The sequence below is a fragment of the Manis pentadactyla genome, chromosome 15 (assembly GCF_030020395.1).
Source record: "Manis pentadactyla isolate mManPen7 chromosome 15, mManPen7.hap1, whole genome shotgun sequence".
NCBI classification, from domain to species: Eukaryota; Metazoa; Chordata; class Mammalia; order Pholidota; family Manidae; genus Manis; species Manis pentadactyla.
The window spans coordinates 60,386,815-60,408,973 of NC_080033.1; the positions used below are offsets into that span (position 1 = coordinate 60,386,815).

A 22,159-nucleotide genomic window follows, 5' to 3' on the forward strand; every position below is an offset into this window, starting at 1 on the left:
CGAACGCCCGCCGCTGCCGGCTCCCGCCGCTGCCGGCTGCCCGCGCCCCTGCCCGCGCCCCGCCGCCGCGGCCCGGCCCGAGCATGGAGACGGCGGAGAAGGAGTGCGGCGCCCTGGGTGGGCTCTTCCAGGCCATCGTCAACGACATGAAGGTAACGGGACGCGGCGGGGCCGGCCGGCCCTGCGGGTGCGGGTGCGGGTGAGGGTGCGTGACCCCTCTGGGGACGAGTGGCGGCGGGCAGCCGTGCCCCGCTGTGTCCGCGCGCCGCGGTGTCTGCGTGTCCTTTTCTGAGCGTGGCCGGCCTGCGCCTGCTGTGCGCCCGGGTGTCCGGGTGCCCGTCTGTGGGGTATGGGTGCCCGTGTGTAGGGGTGTCCGTGCGGTGGCCGGTCGCCCGGGTCGCAGCGCCCCCTTTGGGTCCCGACCTGAGCCTGTGTATACACGGGCTCCCTGCGCCCTAGATCCCCAAACCATGAATGGGGTTTAGCTCCGGGGGCGACTCTATGGCCCTTTAACGGGTCTGGGGTCCCTCGGCCTCCGCCCCCTACCACCACCATCTCGCAGGCCTCCGCCCCCAACCCCCAGCCCCAGACAATGCTGTCACCGCCAAAGCAGGGAAAATAATAAAGCGGAGAACCGTTAACTCCTTCCCCGCCAGCCTCGGCCTCTGCGCCCGACCCTGCGACTACCGTCCGCAGCCCCGGCCCTCGCTGCAAGCCCCAAACGCTGCAGGACACCACGTTTCCCGGCCGAGTGCCTGCAGCCCAAGGCCCCCGTCCCCACCTTGGGAGGAGCCGGGTGGAGGTTGGGGTTGGTGGAGCGAACCCTAGGAAGGGCCTACCGTCACCTCAGGCCCCATGACACCCAAGGTCAGGCAGAGCAGGCCATCAGCTCCTGGCCTACCACTGGCTCACCTGGGCGGGAAACTGAGGCTTGGGAATGGCTCAAGGTCATTAAGGAGACTGCTGGACGCCGCCCCTGACCTCACTCCTCATGGTTGCTCTAGGGAGCGAGGGGGATCCGTTCCCCCAGAGAGGCAGGGCTTGGCAGGGCCGGCCCGGGCTGACTCCAGGGGCAGGATGGGGGCCAGGAACCAGCGTTCCTACCCTTCTCCTCCTGGGCAGGACTGTGAGGTGGGGAAAGGGCACGGGGAGAAAACTGGGCTCCCCACAGGGACTCCTCAGAGTCCCCACCCTCAGGGCCTATCACACACTCCCAAGTACACAACACAGAGTCCCACAGGGACATGGCAGGCCCAGGAGGAAGCACCACACACCACGGTGCCACACAGTGCCCAGGCAGGCCCTTCAGGGAGCTCCTGCTGCCCCAGGGCAGCTGCCAGAATCCCTGCCCCCAGAAGAAGCCTAACGCCTTCCTCACCTGAGACTTACATGGTTAGCAGCTCCTAGGTGCCCCTTCCTCCTGCCCCCGTACAGGGTGCTCCCCTGAGACCTCCATTCCTTGTAACCCCTCCTCCAGGCCCCCTGCCAACCCTCAGAAATCCTGGCCTCTCTCTGCCCTCTGCAGCCCCCACCCCACCAACCCTGTGGACATCACAGCCCTGGTGCTGGAGTCCCTTCCTGGGACCAGGCAGCTGGGTCTGCCCTCCCCAGCCGCCCCTGGGGCAGGCGGACAGCGGGACCCTGGGCAGCCCTACACCCCACTTCCGTTGGCAGCCTCTAGCTAACACTGCAGAGAGCAGCAGCTTTGCTTAGGGGAGCAGGGTGTCTCGCTCCCTCTCCAGGCAGTTACAGGGAACTTTGGGATGAGGCAGGAGGACATGGGCCCAGATTTTAGCGAGAGATTCAGGCAGGATTTTCCAAGTGGAGATAAACTGGGAGAGGTATCACCTGGTTTGATGACAGATAGCAATATTCCCCTACCTGTGACATGTGTGCATCCAGGCCAGAGACAGCAGGGGACTGGGCCAATTGGAGGGCAATCACCTGGATGTGGGGCAGCTTCTGGCTGTATTCCTCAGTGGCCTGAGGCACAGGAGCAGCAGGGCTTACACCGAGGAGGGCGGCCAGGAGGAGGAGACCGATCTTGCCCCAGGCGGCCTCTCCGCAGCCCTCCTGCAGGCCCGCACCCTGGCCCTGGGTGGCGGTGCAGGGAACGGGGAGCTTCTGAGCTGCACCTGGAGCTGGAGGGCCCAGGGGAGGGTACCAGCCTAGTAGGGGAGAGGGCAACCTCAGGCGTCCACCCTGCCTTCTGTGCCTTGTTTACTCAGCTCAGATGCCCACTGGGTGCCAGGCTGCCCATGGAAGCCCAGAGAGGGGCAGGGACTTGCCCAAGACACAGGACTGGCCCAGCACCTGGGGTCCATAGCCCAGGCTGTTTCTTTAGCAGCCTCCACCCAGCACTGGCCCCTCCAGAAAATGGGATCATAATCTTTGTTTGCCCTCTGAAGAGTGGAGTGCATCACCCAGACATATAGGCACTGGTTGGGCGGAGGGCTCCCAGCGGAGGCAGGGACCCTGTGTCCTGCCTTCCTGGCCAGCATTAACTGAATGCTTCCTATGTGCTGGGCACCGTTCCATATGCTTTCCTTCCATGTGGTGCCTCCTTGGGTCACCACACTGACCGATGACACAGGTGCAGTTCCCACCCTGGCTTTACAGGTGAGGAAACTGAGGCTCGGAGAGTGGTACCAGGCCCAGGGTCACCCAGAAAGCCCTCTCTCTGGGACTGCAGCCTGCACTGCTCACCTGCACAACCCACGTCTGAACACAACCACCACCTAGTCAGACAGCCTCTGGGGGCCAGCGGCGTGGGTGGCCTCCACATCTGCCTCGTCTCATCGCCTTGAGTACCTCTGGTCTCTCCAGGGCAAAGTGCTGTGCAGGTAGAGCCAGTTGCCTCTCCCATCCCTGCAGTCCCCATCACCTCCTCACCCTTGGTGCCCAGATACTCTTCTCCCTGAACCCCCAGAAGTAGGGGGTCCCTATCCTCTGATATGTAATGACCAATGAGATCCGATCATGACCCTGCCACATGGTGGCCTTGGACAAGACAGTTAATCTCTCTGATCCTCAGGTCCGGATCCCTGATCTGTGCAGTGGGGTGACTCTTGTAAGGACTCAGTGTGATCCATCGTAAAAGAGCTGAGTGTGTAGCAATCGTTAGTGAAAATCCCCCAGTCTTAAAAGCCTGGCAGCCTGGGCCACTGGGTGCTCTAGGCCCCCAGCCTCGTGGTCCCTGAGGCCCTTTCTGAGTTACCATTTGGGGAGTGGAGTCCCAGGTCCTTAAACACCAAGGTGCTCAAGTCCATCTGCTGAGGCAGTACTGGGCCTGGCCTCCCCACGCCCTGTCTTGTCCTCTCCCCACTGGGAGACCCGAGACTGTGAAGGTCCAGGATGGAGGGAGCAGGGCTGGGTGGAAGCTGGAACACGCACCCCAGCCCAGGGGGCGCTGAGGTGACGGTCAGCTCCTCAGGACTGCTGGGGATGGTCTACCGCACCCTTTACCCTGAGCTGTGCCCACGTGGAGACAGCCCACACACAGCTTGCCCCCCCTCCTGCTCCAGCCTGTGTGAACTTCTCAAATATTTGCTTTCCCTGGGCCCTGGGTGGGCTGGGCTAGGAGGGGTGGGAGTTTCTAAGGCTCCCAGAAGCTGCCCTGTCTCCTTCCCACCCCTGCAGGCTGTCCTTAGCTGGAGAGGCCATCTGGAACCTGCCCCTGGGGTTCCAGCCCAGCAGAGCCACCCTCTAAGGCCTTGGGGGCTGGGGTCTCTGCTTTTTCCCCTTCCCTTGGGAAAAGGCTCAGCCCCCCCCCCCAGTGCCCCATCCCACATGGAAGGGAGCATCAGAAGCTCCTTGGCACTGGGCTTTGCTGACCCCAGACTCCCCTTCAAGGCCTTCAACCTTCAGGGCCCTTAGACCATGCCTGAGGCTTCTCCAAGACCCAGCAGCCATGGGAGAGCGCATTCGTCAGAAAAGCCCCTTGATCCAACTGGACAACTCAGCCTCCAGGAGCCCAGCTTCCCTACTGGGAAACCCCCTCCCAACTTGGAGCTTTGGGCCAGGCTGGGATAAAGGCCACAGTGTGTCCCCAGGAGGGGAGGGGAGCCGGGGGTGGAGAAAGGTGGCTCTGTTGGCTATACAAGGCCCCATTGAGCCTGGGGCCTGGCTGTCCCGGGCAGGCTGGCTGGGCCCTGCAGCAGCCACAGTCTCCCAGGGCCTGGGAGCCACTTCTGCTGGCCTGGGATGGAGAGCTGGCCAGCCACTAGCGGCTTCTGGGGCTAAGGGTGGGGGCCCTGGAGGCCCCAGTTTCGCCCTGGCATGCCTTAAACCCTGCCACCACCCTCTGTGCCTCTGCCCCCCAGGCCATGTGAGCCTGGGACACATGGTGCCCCTCGTGCAGTCCAGCCCAGATTAGCCCTGCGGGAGCCTGGAAGAGACAGAATGTGCCATTTACTGTTTCCGTCTCCCCGGAAGGATGGGGGATGAGCAAAGGTATCTGCTCCCAAGGCCGGGCCTCCTTCCTGCCCCATGGCTCCGGAGCGTCCAGCAGCCTCCCTCTCCACGGGAGCAGGACTGCTCTCTCAGAAACTGCACGAGGCCGGGGGCCTAGCCCAGGTGGAGCCCTGCACCCCACGGAGTCTCACTTCCTCTCCCATCTCCTCGGCAGAGCTCCTACCCCATCTGGGAGGACTTCAACTCCAAGGCCACGAAGCTGCATTCCCAGCTGAGGTGAGGCTGCTGAGGGTGCCCCGGCAGGGGAGGGCATGGGCAGGGGAGGGGACACCTCACCCACAGCCTGTCCCACTGTCCATCTCCCCAGGACCACTGTGCTGGCTGCTGTGGCCTTCTTGGATGCCTTCCAGAAAGTGGCTGACATGGCCACCAACACCCGAGGTGGGGAGGGGGCATGGCTGGAGGTTGGGGAAGCCCCAAGGTGGGCTTGGAGGCTGAAAGACTGAGTGGAATGTGGGGCAGGAAGAGGACAGCAGACCCAGAGTCAGGACCTTTAGTTTTGCTCCCTAATGGAATGGGCTGGTTGTGGAGAGAGCCTCCCGACACTAGAGACATGTAAGCAGGAGGGGTGCCCAGTGACAGAGATGTTGGGTGGGGGCCCCTCTTGGTCTGGACCATCTGCCTGACCCCTCAGCCCCATGTGCTCACCCTTCTGTACAGTGAGTCTGATTGTGGCTTCTCCTGCACCCTCATCTGCCCCTCTGAGAGCACATGGGGGCAGGCAAGCGTTCTCTGTCGGCGTTGCGTCTCCTCTGCCTTCTGGTCCTAGTAGCAGGGACCTGGGGCCCCTGTTCCTTTGGGTGGTGAGACCCTAGGCAATGGGCCCTTGCTCGCACACTCACGTCTGCATCTGGGCACAGCTGGAATGGGTTCCCGGTAGGGCTGGAGGGGATTTGGGGTGGCTCTTTAGATGGTCTTTGGCGCTGGCCTCTCCCATCTGGGGTGAAGAAAGCTACCAGGCCTGACCGCCACATCTTCCTCAGCTCCAGGAGGCGGCACGGCCCGGACGGGCAGGGCCGTGGTCCCGCAGGGAGGAGGGGCTCGGCAAATACTGAGGAATGAGCGAATCCTCGGCAGGGGCCGCCGGATTGCAGGACTGCGGAATGCTGGGGGCGGGGCCTTCGGGGCCGGTGCTCCCCCTGGTGGCCAAGGCCGGGACTGCAGAGACCCCTGCGAGCCCCTTCCCACGCCACACGCTTGCCTCTCCAGGGGCCACGCGGGACATCGGCTCCGCGCTCACGCGCATGTGCATGCGCCACCGCAGCATCGAGACCAAGCTGCGGCAGTTCACCAAGTGAGCGGGCTCCCCGGGGCTGGGGGTGCAGGGTGACGTCGGGCGACCCGCTGGTGGCCCTGACCCTCGTGCCCCCGCCCACAGCGCGCTGCTGGAGAGCCTCATCAACCCGTTGCAGGAGCGCATCGAGGACTGGAAGAAGTCCGCCAACCAGCTGGACAAGGACCACGCGAAAGGTGGGGCCTGCGCGCGGGCCGGGGCGTCCCCGCACCCCCGCGGAGGCCCCCGTCCCAGCAGCCTCTCTCACCCCGCCCCGCACAGAGTACAAGCGCGCCCGGCATGAGATCAAGAAGAAGTCTTCGGACACGCTGAAGCTGCAGAAGAAGGCTCGGAAAGGTACAGCCCGAGCGGACGCTGGGGGCACAGCCCCCGCAGGCCCCACTCCATCCCCCCGCCAGCCTGCGGGACGCCCCAGGGCAGCACCCTGGCCAGGGGAGCCCGCTCTCGTACGCAGGACCCTCCAACCTGCTGGGCGGGACGGAGGGGGCCTCCTTGCACCCCGGGCCTGGCCCAGGACCTCCCCTCTCAGCGGGCGGCAGCGGGAGGCCCCAGGGCCCAGGCCTCCCGCCCCCGGGAGAGGCTGTCCCTCCGGCTGTCTTTCACACATTCTTTCTCTCTCTGTCTCTCCTCTCCTCCCACATCTTCCTGTAGAGCTACTTGGTAAGTCAGATGTCCGTCCTCCAGCTGCTCCTCGCGTCCTTGTCGCATTTGTCTGTCTACCCCAGCTCAGGGCCACCGGAAGGCGCCTCTCGGGGCCGCGGTCCCCTTGGGCCCCCGGGGCCCCCGGACAGGCAGGAGTCCGGGGCCACTGCTGGGTCAGCCTGCCAGGCCAAGAGGGGAAGGGCCGGCTGGGTGGGGCACAGGCCTGGGCTGCCGCGCCCCCGCCGCCCTGCCTGGAGTCCGTACCTGTCGTCCCCACTTCCTGGCTCGCCATCTCCTCCCCATCATCCTCTCGCCTCTCTCTCGCTGCTGCTGCTTCGTGTCGCTGTTGCTGTCCTTGTGTGTCGCTCCCTGAGCTGAGTGGGGGCCCACCCCGAGGCCCACCTTCTCTGCCCCCCCCAGCCCTCCAGGGCCCTAGGTGCCCCCAAGGGCCTGGCCTACAGCTGATCCCCCGTGCTCTACTTTGTCCTGCTTCCAGCATGCCTCCCTGTGGCACGAGGCGAGGGGGCGCCATCTTACAGGCAGCCAGGGGATCCCGGGGCATGGAAGCATCGGCTGCTGTAGAGGCCTCCGCTGGGCTCCCCTGAGCACAGTGGCCCCAAAGGCGGCCCTGGGGCTGCCCAGGGCTCCGTCCAGCCCAGGTCCTGGGTGGCTTTGCAGCTTCCGTGTTTCTTCTATGTGTGTCTGTCTGTCTGTCCTCTCTGCCTGCCCTGGGACCAGCCCCTCCACAAGCCCCAGAGGCCTGGCGGCCCTTCCCAGTCCCCTGACCCCCATGGCAATGCCCAGCCCCACAGCCAGGGACACCAACGCGGGGCCTGAGCCATGGAGGTGGCGAGCCAGGCTGGCATCCCCAGCACGGCCTCTCCTCCCAACTCCTCCAGGGAAAGGAGACCTGCAGCCCCAGCTGGACAGCGCCCTGCAGGACGTCAATGACATGTACCTGCTGCTGGAGGAGACAGAGAAGCAGGCGGTGCGCCGGGCCCTGATTGAGGAGCGCGGCCGCTTCTGCACCTTCATCACCTTCCTGCAGCCTGTCGTGGTGGGTCCCTCACACATTCGGGGCATCCCCACAGTTGGCCTAGTTGAGGGGTCCCTAAGATTCCCAAGAAATTCCAAGAATTGGAACTTGGGGACTACTGGATGTGAGGCCTTCTGAGCCACTCGGAGCCCCAGCAGGTTGGGTCAGGCCCAGGGTTGACCACTTGACCTCCAAGTGGTCCCAGGCTGGGGGATTCGGGGGGACTACATGCTCCTGGCCCAGAGACAGGTCTGTAGCTCGTCATGCACTGATTGGGGCTGGACAGATGGTGGCACCAGTCCCAGGCTGTGCCGCCCAAGCAGCGCTGGCTGGCTGGGAAGGGTGGGAGGGGTGGCAGGATGAGGCCTGGCCCTCGTGGGGCAGGAGGTGGGCGGGGGCAGGACGGTGGGTCTGACCGGCTGCCTCCTCAGAACGGCGAGCTGACCATGCTGGGGGAGATCACCCACCTGCAGGGCATCATCGACGACCTGGTGGTGCTGACTGCGGAGCCCCATAAGCTGCCTGCCGCCAGCGAGCAGGTGCGGCCAGCCCTGGGGCTGGGGACAGAGGAGGGAATGGCCTGTCCTTGGTTGGGGACAATAGAGGAAGAAAGGGACAGAGGACCAGGCATGTCCCAACCACTGCGGGACATCCCAGAGAACCTGCCCAGGTGAGGGGTGGTGTGGCCAGGGCCCATTGGGGCCTCGGTTCAAGGGCACCAGGGCAAAAGTCCCAGCTCCGTGGGGCTTGGCTCTGCATCGGCTGCCAGGCTCCATCTGAACAAGCCGGGCCTGGTGACACCTGCCCACTGACCGTGCCCAGAGCTGCCACCTCCCTGAGACCCAGGCGTGCCTACCGATACAAGCCGCGCTGCCCACCTCACACCCCACGTGCTCCCATGGCACTGCGGTCAGTCCTTCCTGACAGCGCCGTGGCATTGATCCCACCGGCACTTCCGGTGTGCCCACACTGTGCTAAGCACTGCCCGGGTCACCTCATGGAAGCACCCCAAAGACGCGCTGAGACAGGGACAGTCGCAGCATTTCACAGGAGAAAACTGAGGCTCAGAGAGGTCCAGGAACTCACCTGAAGGGCATGGCAGAGCCAGGATTTGAACCCTCAGTGTCCTCCATGGTCACTCTGCCTGGCTCCTCTGCCAGGGGCAGTGAGTCCTCAGGAGCACCCGGTTCTGTCATGTCCACTGCCTGGCCTGACCTCAGAATGTCCTCACTGTGACAGCTGTGGGGGCCTGGCTCTGGTCATCCCTGAGACCAAGACAGAGTCTCCCCCGCTGTCCCCCCCCAGCTCTCTGGCATCACTGCCTCCACACATCCCCACACTGCAAGGCTGAGGGGAGGGCCTCAGACTCTCAGCAGGGCATCTCTTGCTGGGGCCTGGTCCTTGGAAGGAAGAGCATAGGGCACCTTCCAGGCTTCTGGGGGGCCCCAGGAAAAATGACAACTTCTGGGTGGTCTGCGTCCAGTGATCCCCATCTTGTCCCTGTCCAGGTCATCAAAGACCTGAAGGGCTCAGACTACAGCTGGTCCTACCAAACCCCACCCTCCTCACCCAGCAGCTCCAGCTCCCGGAAGTCCAGCATGTGCAGGTTCGTGGGAGGGTGATGGGGGGCGGGGAGGGGCAGGGGCCCCCCAGGAGGAAATGGGGAAGCTCCCACCAAAGCTGCATCGAGTGTTGCTTCCGGGCCCTGTCAGTCACACCAATACATCCTCAAGGAATTCCAGTGCAGAGGACACATCCACCCCAGTTGCACAACGGCTGCTGGCACGGCTGTGTGTTAGCAGGAGGTGGGGCAGGAGCAGCTCCAGTTACGGAGCTGTGACTGTGTGCCAGGTGCCATGCTGAATGCTTTATCCATTTTCTTCATTGAATCCTAACATCACTGGTTGGGTATAGTGCCCCCTCCATTTCACAGAAGGGGAAACTGAGGCTCAGAGACCCAGCATTTAGCCGCTGGCCTCTGCCAGGCTCAGCACAGTCTGGGGGGATAGTAAGAATCTAAGACTGGGGAGGGCTATGGAACCTTTGGAAGCTGAGACCAGAGATAAGTCTGGTTCCTGAGAGCTGGTGCCCAGCAGATGGCACAGGCCCAAACCCTGGCCCAGTCTGGTGCCCAAGGTCTCAATCACTAGGTCAGGATCAGGGACAATTCCTTCACTGGCACCAGGGCAGGATTTGGAGGAGACATATAAGATTCAAGGCTTCTCAGCTGGGAAGGCAGTGAGCACAGAGTGAGTTCCCGGTGAGAGAGACCCCTCTGGGCCAGGTACCCCTTTCCCAGAACCACATCTGCCCAAGCACCAGGCCCTGGGAGGTAAGCCAGGCACACAGGTCAGCTACTCCCACAGGGAGAGTGGGGCTCAGGTCTGCTGGACCCCAGGTGGGGAACCATCGCAGCAGAGAGGGTTGATATTGGGACACCCCTAACTGAGGTGGGGACAGAGGGCTTCAGGGTCATGCTCAGGAGGAAGGCGACAGTCATTGCCAGGAACATTGCCCGAGAGAGACATGGTTGCAGGGAGAATGTGAGCTACAGAGGGCCAGATGCCCTCAAGCAGGTGGAGGGGTGAGGGCGACAGTGGGTCCAGGACCCACCCAGGACCATCACAACACACTCGACATCACATAACTAGGATTTGATGACAAATATCAGACTTTGAGAAGGCAGTCTAAAAATGATCAGACGTGGGTCTAGTCCTAGCCCAACTGGGAAACCATTTGAGGCTCAGTGACTCCGTTTCCCCATCACTAAACTAGTCCTTAATGGCAGAGTAAGAGCAGAGAACCTGCTCAGGCCTGGACATGCCCTGAGCACAAGACACTTGCGGGGCAGATGCTGGGCCAGCTCTTCGGTGCTGTCCCCTGGCCAGTCCCTGCTCCGTGCCGTGGCCCCAGAACCCATCTCTGGCACCACAGCCTCAGGACCTTGTAGTCTAACGTTGTCTTTTCCTTCCTTTGCCCTCACCTCTGTCCCCCCACCCTCGTCTGTCACCCCCCTCCACACACACCTCTGTGTCTCCTTGTCTGGACACTGTGTCCCTCTCCCTCACTCCCCTAGCGCCCCCAGCAGCAGTAGCAGTGCCAAGGGTGGCGGAACCCCATGGCCTGGGGGTGCCCAAACATACTCACCCAGTTCCACCTGTCGCTACCGCAGCCTGGCGCAGCCAGCCACCGCCACCGCCCGCCTCTCCAGCGTCTCCTCCCACGACTCTGGCTTCATCTCCCAGGACGCCACCTACTCCAAGCCTCCCTCACCCATGCCTTCAGACATCACCAGCCAGGTGAGGGGGCGTCTCCCACCCACAGCGGCTGAGGCAGCCTGGCGATCCCCCCGGGCCACTGCATCGGGACCGGCCTAAGCTCACTGCTTCAAGGCCAAGGAGAGGCGGGGAAGCTCTTGGAGCAGCTAGCATCTGCTCCCATGGCGTCAGCAGGGGCTCTGTGGCCCCACTGCCTCCGCATTTCTCGATTCCTTGCCTACTTCCTTCTTCTGGCCGTAGGAGCAGAGAGGGCAGCTTGCCAGCTCTGGCCCCTTGTGACCCTCCCCCTGCCCAGGCTGGCTGTGACGCAGTGACTGGCCCTAGGAGGCATCCCCAGGGGCCCCAAGCTCTGCACACATCTTCCTGTTTCTCCACACTTGCACCAGCCACTGTGAACCCAGAGACAGGCCCAGAAATCTAAGATGCGGGCTCAGATCGTGCAGCCTCCGTGAGGTGGGCAGTTAGAGGGACCACAGCAGAACAGGATGGGAGGTCAGACCCCGTGCCCCGGGGGCTATCCACACGCTCTCTGCCTGGGTTGGTATCCAGTCTCGGTCCCTCTCCATCATGGCTAATGCCTCTATTTGGGCTCAGCATTCTGTGTTCTCGTGTTCCTTGCCCAGGGGTGTCCCCAGTGCCCTGCCAGTCTCTCTCCCTGTGCTGGCTCATTCCTGTCAGTATACAGTCAAACTCTAGGATCGTCCTTCTTAGAAGCCCTCCTTTCCTCTCCATGTTCTCCAGCCACCTTGTCTTCTTCACAGCAAAACTTGTCAGAAGAGTTACCTACACTGACCATCTGTTGTTCATTTCCCATTCACTCCTATCTGCTTCACCGATCAGTAATTGAAATATCATAGATGTGTGCGTTTCTCCCATATAGTTCTATCCACGTTAGCTTTGTACATTTCAAGACTGTTTTATTAGGTACATACAAGTTTAAAATGTTAACTCTTCTTAATGAATTGAAGAATCTTTTAACACGATGTAGTTAATCTTCTCGTCGTTATGATGCTTTCTACCTAAAAGTCTGTTTTGCTTGATGCTGCTACAGTTATTTCAGCTTTGTTCTCTTCAATATTTGTTATCATTTCCCAACTCTTTGCTTTTAACATCACTGCATCTTTATGTTTTAGATGAATCTCTTATAAACAGCATATGCCTAGATTTTCTTTTTTGTCCAATCTGACAATCTCTCTCTCTTAATTGGCACTTTTATTCCACTTACATTTATTATGATGGCTGATATACTTGGACTTTGGTTTTACTTTTTTCTTCCTATTCTGCTTTTTCTGTGCTGCTTTGGTCTCTTCCCTTGCCTTTTGTCTGTTTTTTCCTTTTTCTGTTTTTCCCCTTTACTGGATTATAAGTTATACTCCATTTCTTTTTTTCTTACAGGTTACCTTGAAATTTTACCAAGCATTCTTAACAAAGTCCCAGCCCCACCTCCTGAATAATTAATTCAAGGACCTTCGTATATATTTTAACTTCAGTCACCACTCCCAACTTCTATTATGTTATTCTTTCCTGTTTTACAGTGCCCACAGTGACATTTTTCTTAGTTTCATCATTATTTTATACATGCAGTGTTTATTTAGATTTTCCTATATGTTCATACATTTCTTTGTTCATCTCACATCTTCCTTATTTTTGAGGTAGAGGACTTCTGTTAGACCTTCTTTTAGAATAGGTCTGCAGTAGTAAACTCTCCATTTTTATCTGCAAACCTGTTCTATTTTTCCTTTCTTGAAAGTTTTGCCAGGGACACAGTTCTGAGTTGACGCTTATTCTCTCCACCCTTTGAAGGTATGTTTCCTTTGTGTTCAGGCTTCCATTGTTAGTTGAGAGGTCTGCTTTCTGTCAGATTGTTGCTCCTGTCTGAGTGGCCCCGCTTCTCTCTCTGGCCACTTCTCAAATCTTTGCTCTTTAGTTTGTGTCTTGTGGATTTGTTTTTATTTAACCTCACTTAATATGTTTGTCTTCCTCTAGCTTTATATTCATGTCTTTCATTTGTTCTGGGAAATCTTAACCATTATCTCTTTATTCCTCTTATATATTTATTGCTCTTTATTCATTATCTCATTCTTTCTACTTTCTCCTTCTGAAATCCCACTTCAGTGTGCATCAGACCTTCTCATTCTGTCTCTTAACTCTCATATTTTTTTATGCTTTTCCTAATGAGTTTTTTTTCTTCTTCCTCTCAATTTGGGTTATTCTCATGTCATCCTACAACTAGCTTGCGGTCATACGCTTTTGGCAAGAATTCCACAGCAGTGATTTATTATAATTCCTCGTCCTCCTAAGCCCTCAGGATTTTATCTTGTTCATCTTAGCCATTCTGGTGGGTGTCTAGTGGTGGTGGTGTCCTGTGTCTTTAATTTGCATTTCCCTAGTGATCACCTTTTCATTCCTTTAAAGGCCACTTGGATATCCTCTTTTGTGAAGGGCCTGTTCAGATTTTTTTGCCCATTTTTCTACTAGGTTGTCTTTTTCTTATTGATTCATAGAACTTCTTATGTATTGTGCATACGAGTCCTTCGTCAGATATCATCTCTGAATCTGTGAGGTCCCCTTTTTTTATCAATTTTTTTTATTAAGGTATTATTGATATACACTCTTATGAAGGTTTCACATGAAAAACAATGTGGTTATTACATCCACCCATATTCTCGTGTCCCCCCCCATACCTCATTGCAGTCACTGTCCATCATTGTAGTAAGATGCCACAGTCACTATTTGCCTTCTCTGTGCTACACTGTCTTCCCCATGATCCCACACACACACCATGTGTGCCAATCATAATACCCCTCAATCCCCATCTCCCTCCCTCCCCACCCCTCCCCTTTGGTAACCACTAGTCCCTTCTTGGGTTCTGTGAGTCTGCTGCTGTTTTGTTCCTTCAGTTTTGCTTCACTGTTATACTCCACATATGAGTGAAGTCATTTGGTACTTGTCTTTCTCTGCCTGACTTATTTCACTGAGCATAATGTCCTCCAGCAACATCCATGTGGTTGCAAATGGTAGAATCTGTTTCTTTCTTATGGCTGAATAATATTCCATTGTGTATATGTACCACATCTTCTTTATCCATTCATCTACTGATGGACACTTAGGTTGCTTCCATATCTTGGCTAAAATAGTATGGCAATAAACATAGAGGTGCATATGTCTTTTTGAATCTGAGAAATTATATTCTTTGGGTAAATTCCTAGGAGTGGAATTCCTGGGTCAAACCAGTTTAAAACCATGGGCTCTCTAGTCTGCATTGATTTATACTTTTAGTTTTTTGAGGAACCTCCATACTGCTTTCCACAAAGGTTGAACTAGCTTACGTTCCCACCAGCAGTGTAGGAGGGTTCCCCTTTCTCTGCATCCTCACCAGCATTTGTGGTTCTTAGTCTTTTTGATGCTGACCATCCTAACTGGTGTGAGGTGATATCTCATTGTGGTTATTAGGATTTCCCTGATAATTAGCAATGGGGAGCATCTTTTCATGTGCCTGTTGGCCATCTGAATTTCTTCTTTGGAGAAGTGTCTGTTCATATCTTCTGCCCATTTTTTAATCAGGTTATTTGCTTTTTGGTTGTTGAGATGTATGAGTTCTTTACATATTTTGGATGTTAACCCCTTGTCAGATATGTTGTTTACAAATATATTCTCCCATACTGTAGGATGCCTTTTTGTTCTGTTTATGGTATCCTTTGCTGTACAGAAGCTTTTTAGTTTGATGTAGTCCCATATGTTCATTTTTGCTTTTGTTTCCCTTGCCCGGGGAGATATGTTCAGGAAGAAGTTGCTCATGTTTATATTCAGGAGATTTTTGCCTATGTTTTCTTCTAAGAGTTTTATGTTTTCATGACTTACATTCAGGTCTTTGAGCGATTTTGAGCTTACTTTTGTGTATGGGGTTAGACAATAATCCAGTTTCATTCTCTTGCATGTAGCTGTCCAGTTTTGCCAATACCAGCTGTTGAAGAGGCTATCATTTCCCCATTGTATGTCCATGGCTCCTTTATCGTATATTAATTGACCATATATGCTTGGGTTTGTATCTGGGCTCTCCAGTCTGTTCCATTGATCTGTGGGTCTGTTCTTGTGCCAGTACTAAATTGTCTTGATTACTGTGGCTTTGTAGTAGAGCTTGAAGTCAGAGAGTGTAATCCCCCTGCTTTATTCTTCCTTCTCAGGATTGCTTTGGCTATATTCGGGGTCTTCTTTGGTTCCATATGAATTTTAGAACTATTTGCTCTAGTTCATTAAAAAATACTATTGGTATTTTGATAGGGATTGCATTGAATCTATAGATTGCTTTAGGCAGGATGGCCATTTGGCAATATTAATTCTTCTTATCCATGCGCACCGGATGTGTTTCCATTTATTGATATCTTCTTTAATTTCTCTCGTGTCTTGTAGTTTTCGAGGTCTCTTTTGATTCTCTTTATAGGGTATTTTAATGACCTAAAGTTCTAAATTTTAATATATACTCAGTTTATCCATTTTATTCTAATTGATAGTGCCTTTTGTGTCCTGAGATATTTTCATGTACTCCAAGGCCACACAGATGTTTTCCTCTAAAAGCCTTTTTGTTTTACCTTTTTCATTTAGATCTGCAACTCATCTGGAATTGAGAGAGAGAGTGAGAGTGTGTGTGTGTGTGTTTGTGTGTGTGGTGTGGTGTGTGGTGTGAGTTAGGGGTCATTTTTCTATATGGTTATCTAATTGACAATTTATTGAAAAGACCATCTTCTCCCCCACTGCACTATAGTGTTGCCCTTGCCATAAATCAGGTAACGGTATATGTGTGACTATTCCTGGAGTTTGTCTTGTTCTGCTGGTCAAATTGTCTGTTCTTATACCAGTACCACATCATCTCAATTATTGTAACTTTAAAAAAAATCCTGATATCTAATAATGAATGTCCTCTAGCTGTTACTTCTCTATATCACTTTGTCTACTTTTGGCCCTTTGCATTTCTTTTTAAATTTTCATATCAGTTTGTCAGTCTCCACCAAAAAAACCCAAAAACTCTTGGAGTTTTGACTGGGACTGTGTACGTCTCCATTTACTTTAGCTTTACCTTCTCTCAATGATGTTTTGCAGTTTTCATATAAAGATTTTGCACATCTATTATTGGATTATTTTTCCTGGATATTTGGTGGTTATTAATGCTACTTTAAATTATGCTGGCTTCTTAAAGGTTTTGTTTTTTTGGTCAGCTGCTGATATTTAGGAATTCAATTTTTTTTTTTTTTTGTATATTGATCTTACATCCAATAACCTTGTTAAAATCACTTATTAGTTTTGATAATTGCAGATTCTTTTGAATAGTCTACATGTACAGTCATGTCTTCTACAAATAACAATCACTCATTTCTTCCTTTCTAATCCTTTTGCTTTTTACCTCATTTTCATGCCTGATTATACTACTAGGACGTCCAATGCTGAAGAGAAGTGGTGATAGTAGGTGTCTTTATCTTTTTCCCAACCTCAGGGAGAAAAGTATTGATAATTTTGCAGATACTCTTTATCAGATTAATGAAGTTCCTTCTATTCCTAGTTGTTTTGTTTTGTTTTGTTTTGTCTTGTTTTGTTTTCATGAATGAGCGTTGAGTTTTTCCAGTGAGTTTTCCAAATAATCTTTTCCATTGATTTTTGGAGGGTTTTTTTGTTTTAACAATTATATTGGTAAAAATCTAAATTTGTTTATTGTTTCCTCTGGATCCTCCTCACCTGTGGTGCTTTGTTTCTCTCTATGCTGGTGTTCTTGATCACTGTAAACTGTAAAAAATCTGGGGGTCAGAATTAAGGATGATTTCGAGAACTTGACAGGATCTGGGCCGGTGTGCTGACCAGTCCCCTTCCAGCTGCCCCGGCTTCGTGGGGCCACCGGGTGATGAGCTCTCCCCCTGGACTTTTGCCCGGCCTCCCAGCACTGCCCTGGGGGGGTCTCCTTTCTGTCCTCTTTTCTTCATTCTTTTTTCTTGTTCTGAGTCGGATCCTCCCAGGTGACCTAGTCCCCCGACTGCCAGAGCGGGGGTCCCCCATGCAGATTCTGACATGGACCCCCACCCCCACCACTCCCCGGAACAGTGCTGGGGGTCCCCACAGATGGCCCTGCTCTCCTCGGGTGGGCCCCCAGCAGCGTGAGCCCGGCTGACCCGCCCTCCTGGGCCGCCTCGTGGCTTTCCTGCTGCTCCATCAGCAGCCCTGTGTCACTTTCCTGTTCTGGGCTCTCCCCTCCTTCCCAACCACTGAGTGTTGGCAGGCCTGAGTTCCCCGAACCTGTCCTCTAACCCTCACTGCTGAGATGACCTGCTGGCTCACAGCCGCTGGATTCGTGCCTCCAACCCTGTCTTCTCCCTAAACTCCAGACTTGTAAATACAGTTGCCTACGTGGCATCCATACGTAGCAACCAAATGGGCAGCTCAGCTTAATGTGTACAGGATGGGAATTCTGGGCTCCTCTTCCCCCAGGCTTGTCCTTCTGAGAAAAGTGACACCATCAGCCTAGCTGCTCAAGCCGGACGCCCCGCTGCTGCCCTTAGTATCTCTCTCCCCCTTGCCCAGCCCATCAACAGCGAGTCCCGTCGCTCATCCTCACGTTAATAAAATGTGTGGTTCACGGGCTGGGCTGTGGGGTAGGTCGGTGCGTACGTCGTGTGCCCCGGGTGCAGGTTCTGCTGCAGAGGCTCGTGGCCACAGCCCAGGGAGTCGGGGGCAGGGGACACTGAATCAGAGAGCCGCTGCATGCTGGCGCTGTGACCGGGTCTGTTCTCTCCTCCTCCCGGCTTCCCTGCCTCGTCCACCTGCCTGCTCGCCTCTGCATGGCAGAAGTCCTCCAGCTCTGCGTCCTCCGAGGCCTCGGAAACCTGCCAGTCTGTTAGCGAGTGCAGCTCCCCCACGTCGGTCAGTGCTCCCCGCCCTCGGTGGACGCAGGGAGGGCTCAGGGTCAGCCAGAGGGGCACACACACAGCACTGTTCCCACAAGAAACACCTGCAGCTGCTCCCCACACAGTCACATCTTTCCCTCCGGGAAAGTGCCAATCCTACCGCAGGCCCGCAAGACTGTGGGGCCACAGCACCCTCAGTACTCCGCCCTTAGCCGTGATTGTATTTGCCTGACACCCCACATGGGCCTGAAAACCCCAAACCTCAGCTACAGTGAAGGGCGCCCTTGGCCATGGGAAGAACGGCCAAGGGGCCCCCTGACCCACCTGCCCTGCCCTGCAGGACTGGACCAAGGCCGGCCCCCACGAGCAGCCCTCAGGCACCACCCTGCAGCGGAGGAAGGACCGAGTGGAGCTCCTCCGAGACACAGAGCCAGGCCCAGCCAGTGGGGGCACCCTGGGCCCCAGTGGAGAGGAGGCCCCTCGGCCCCGCATGTCCCCTGCTTCAATTGCAGCCAAGGTAGGCAGCAGCTCCCCTGGCAGCCCAGCCAGGGCCCCCCGCCCTTCACTCCCAGGGCAGCGCCAGGAGGCCCACAGGTGGTCGCAGAGCAAGCTCCAACCTGCCGGAGCTGAGGGGGGCAGAAGAGAGGCTACGCTTCAGCCTGCGGTCTCCCCACCCCAGCACGGAGAGGAGGTGTCCCCTGCAGCCAGTGACCTGGCCATGGTGCTGACCCGCGGCCTGAGCCTTGAGCACCAGAAGAGCAGCCGGGACTCGCTGCAGTACTCCAGTGGCTACAGCACGCAGACCACCACGCCCTCGTGCTCCGAGGACACCATCCCCTCCCAAGGTAGGCCCCCAGCCGGGGGTGGGTCACTGGGCCCTCACGGCCAAGGCCCCAGGCCCACCGCATCCCCCGTCCTAGGCTCTGACTACGACTGCTACTCGGTGAACGGGGATGCGGACGGCGAGGGCCCGCCTGAGTTCGACAAGTCGTCCACCATCCCTCGTAACAGCAACATTGCCCAGAACTACCGCCGCCTGATCCAGACGAAGCGCCCGGCCTCCACCGCGGGGCTGCCCACCTCAGGGCTGCCCACGGCCTCAGGCTTGCCATCGGGCGCACCCCCTGGCGTGGCCACCATCCGCCGCACGCCCTCCACCAAGCCCACTGTGCGCCGTGCCCTCTCCAGTGCTGGCCCCATCCCCATCCGGCCACCCATCGTCCCTGTGAAGACGCCCACGGTGCCTGACTCTCCCAGCTACACAGGGCCCACGCGGGCGGGCAGCGAGGAGTGTGTCTTCTACGCCGACGAGGCCGCCTCGCCCCTGGCACCAGACCTGGCCAAGGCCTCCCCGAAGAGGCTGAGCCTGCCCAACACGGCCTGGGGCAGCCCATCCCCAGAGGCCGCCAGCTACCCCGGGCTGGCACCTGAGGATGACGCCGAGCAACAGCAGCTGGCGGCCAACCGGCACAGCCTGGTGGAGAAGCTGGGGGAGCTGGTGGCAGGCGCCCATGCCTTGGGCGAGGGCCAGTTCCCTTTCCCCATGGCCCTGCAGGCCACCCCAGCAGAGGAGACGCCAACCCCACCCCCTGCTGCCACTGGCGACCCCCCTGCCGAGGACATGCTGGTGGCCATTCGGCGTGGGGTGCGGCTCCGCAGGACCGTCACCAATGACAGGTCGGCACCCCGCATCTTGTGATAGCGCCACCCTCCACCCTCTGGCCCAAGGCAGGTGGCCTGGCTGGTGAGCAGCAGCCGCTCAGAGAAAAGGCACAGTGAAGAGAGCAGAGCCAGGCAAGCTTTTTTTTTTTTTTTTTTTTAAGTCACACAAGGCAAAGCCACTTTATGGAAAGAGACATCAGCTTGGATCTCAGCGTTTAAACAGGAAGTGACTGCTGTAACCAACCTTGCTGGGAACGAGCCTGCAGGCCTCGTACTGGATTTGGAGCGCGTTTTATACTTTTCTTGCCTCCTCTGTCCCTCCTGTCCTCCTGGCAGGCCCTGTTTGTTCCACATCAGTGAGGCCCAGAGCCGCGCCGCCCTGCTGCAGGCCGAGGGGCCGGGGCCAGCCTGCCGCCCGCCTGCCCGGCCGGGCCTAGCTGCTCGCCCAGGTGGGCGGTGTCTCAGGCTTCCCTAGGATGCTGGCCCCCTCCAGCCCCGCCTGAGCCCCTCGTCCTTCCCCGTCTCAGCCTCTCCCAGGCTCCTGTCATCTGGGAGGCAGGTGGTTGTGGAGGCTGGTGTCCAATCAGCTAAGGTAGCAGATTTAACTGAAAAAGGCAGAGTGGCTGGCAGTGTCCGGGGGTTGAAGTCAGGAGGCCCGGCCCACCGCGGGAGGAGGGGCGTAGGGTAGGGGTCCAGGTCAAGTCTGGGAGGAAGTGTGGGGACCTGCTCAGGGGAGGCTGGGGACCCCGGGCAGCTTCGCTCCCTAGCTTCCCCTCCTGCTTGAGGTGCGTCTGGGGCTGGGGCCGGTGCAGGGCAGCAGGGAAGGGGTGCAGAGACCCAGGGGCCCTTTCAGCTGTCCGCTCCTCGTCTGGGTGCACTGAGACTGACTCTGGTGGCACTTTAGGCACAGTTTCAGCCACCTTTGGGGGTGGGGGCTGGAGCTATAGAGGGTGTGGGGGTTATTTTATGAATATAATAATAAAATGGAGCTGACTGGATAAGGACTCCATGTGGGGACAGGGTGGATGGTACAGGGTGTGTCCAAGAGTGCCTGAGGGACAGGGGTCCCCACAGGGCCTGGTGGTTCCATGGCAGGAGGAGGGGGCCGAGTTGGCTTCCCAAAAGCCAAGGGGCAGCTGTTCTCTCCAGATTTAGAGCAAAGCCAAAATCCGGTTGGAGAGGGCCAGGCGTGGGGCCGCAGCCCATCTGCTGTGGGGGGTGAGTCTGGGGAGATTGGCTTTGACTCTCTGTTGTCGGAGGAGATGCCATTCCGGACAGCCCCCTGTGGTCCCAGTCCTGTGCTGGGTGGGGGGTGGGGGCAGACAGGGTGGGGGTGCCCTCCCCCTCCGTGCACCAAGTCCTGCCAGCTCTAAGCAGGTAAAAGCAGGTGCACCTAGGGTGAGTGGTGGGTTGCGCACAGTCCTGCGGGCCGGGAGAGCGTGGGGAGCCCGAAGGGTGGTGGGGCTGCAGGCAGGCCCCCAGGGTCAGGAGAGCCGGCTTTTCCTGGTCGTGACAGGACAGGGTTGGTCTGAGGGTCCCCAGCACCAGGCTGAAGCTCCTGGTAGTTTTTGTGCTGGGAACTGGGACCCACACAGGGCGACCAGGCAGGTCTGGGGAGCCAAGGATGCCCCTGAGTGCATGGAGCCCTGCGGGCTCCCCGAGGCGGCTTGGGAACGGTACCTGTAAGTCAGTCACTAGGTCTGAGAATGGCCTCGCGAGGGCATGGGTGACCCCAGGTTTGGGCACCCGAAGAGGGGCCTGGGCAAAGGAGGGCCTTAGGGGGTTGGGAGAGCAGTGGCCGGTGTGGGAAGCCCTGGGGTGGGGTTTGCACTGGCGCCTCCCCACAGGGCTGGGCCAGGGTTTGCCCAGAGGAGCTGATGCAGTAAGATGCAGGAGGTGTGACGGGAGCAGGGTGAGGAGCGGTGGGTGGGGAAGAGGAGCTCGCCTCCTGGGATGGAGGGGTGGCTTCGGAGGCCCGGCGCGGGGGCGTGGGGGGGTGGCACCGCTGCACCCTGCTCGTCCCCCTCCCCTCCAAGCCCCCCCCGGGGCTGTACATAATTCCTCCATCCCCTTGACCACCTCTCATCCATTAGTGACCACCTCATAGGCCCACCCCCTCGGGATCCGAGCCAGCCATCCCGCCTCACAAAGTTTGGTTTGGGGGTCTTTTATGTCCGTTTTATTTTTCATTTTGTACAGAGAAATATTCTTTTCAAAAGCGTCTCTGGCTGAAGTAACTTTTCTGGTGCTGTTGTTAACTTGTTCCTTTTTTTAATTTATTTCCCCACCCCAGGCCCCCCTCCTGGTTCCTACTCACCCTTTCTTCCCTCCACTCCCTGACAGCCCATCCCTTCTGAACCATTCTGTTTCTTTTCTTTCTGTCGGTTTTTGAATAGATTATCCTCTCCCTGCCCCCTTTGCGCCCCCCCCCCCCGATTTGAATAGTCACTGCTACAAGTAACATGCACTGTGAAGATTCCAGTATTAATAAAGTCGTACTGTAATTAACACCCCCGCCTCCCCTGGCTTCCTCGCTGCTCGCCTGCCTCCTGCAGCCCCCACACCCACCCCCAGCCCCCCAGGTCCCAGCCTGGGGTGGGGCTCCTTGGGAGCCCGGGGCTCGTCCTTGCAGGGGCACAAGTGGCCAGCTCTCCAGCCAGGACCTGTGCCTTTCACTGCCTCAGCTGCAGGCCCTGGGGCTGCCTTGGGGCAGCCGGACGGAGGGAAGGAGGGTGCCAGGAGGCGCTTCAGGGGATTAGCCCCACATCTGCCCCGTCAGGCTTGCTGAGGCTCCATGGCTAGTACTGGTGTGGAAGGAGTTGCGTCCTTCAAATACCTCCCATTCCAGGCACCCAGCGAAGGCTCCGTCCATTCCAAGTCTGGACCC

General features: G+C 57.3%; 1 protein-coding gene across 4 annotated transcripts; it reads left to right on the top strand.

The window, feature by feature from the left end:
- Window positions 1-18: 18 nt before the first annotated feature.
- On the top strand, window positions 19-21,782 carry MTSS2 (MTSS I-BAR domain containing 2). Of its 4 annotated transcripts, none has more exons than XM_036926955.2 (14): window positions 19-152; window positions 4,628-4,689; window positions 4,781-4,854; window positions 5,683-5,767; window positions 5,852-5,943; window positions 6,029-6,103; window positions 7,309-7,466; window positions 7,877-7,984; window positions 8,954-9,051; window positions 10,522-10,744; window positions 17,552-17,626; window positions 17,951-18,127; window positions 18,290-18,455; window positions 18,531-21,782. In XM_036926955.2, exons 1-14 carry the CDS (start codon window positions 84-86, stop codon window positions 19,307-19,309), a joined length of 2,241 nt encoding a protein of 746 aa, XP_036782850.2. In that variant the 5' UTR covers window positions 19-83; the 3' UTR covers window positions 19,310-21,782. The 4 variants fall into 4 exon arrangements, with proteins under 4 accessions (XP_036782850.2, XP_036782854.2, XP_057349183.1 ...); XM_036926959.2 differs by having other exon boundaries at window positions 10,618-10,744; XM_057493200.1 differs by lacking the exon at window positions 17,552-17,626.
- Window positions 21,783-22,159: the final 377 nt, after the last annotated feature.

Bases quoted from the DNA above. Each gene is read 5' to 3' on its own strand.
- MTSS2 (XM_036926955.2), top strand. From the start codon at position 84: ATGGAGACGGCGGAGAAGGAGTGCGGCGCCCTGGGTGGGCTCTTCCAG. The intron at 5,768-5,851 runs GTGAGCGGGCTC...CCCCGCCCACAG, and splicing joins AAGCTGCGGCAGTTCACCAA to CGCGCTGCTGGAGAGCCTCA. The intron at 7,467-7,876 runs GTGGGTCCCTCA...CTGCCTCCTCAG, and splicing joins CCTTCCTGCAGCCTGTCGTG to AACGGCGAGCTGACCATGCT.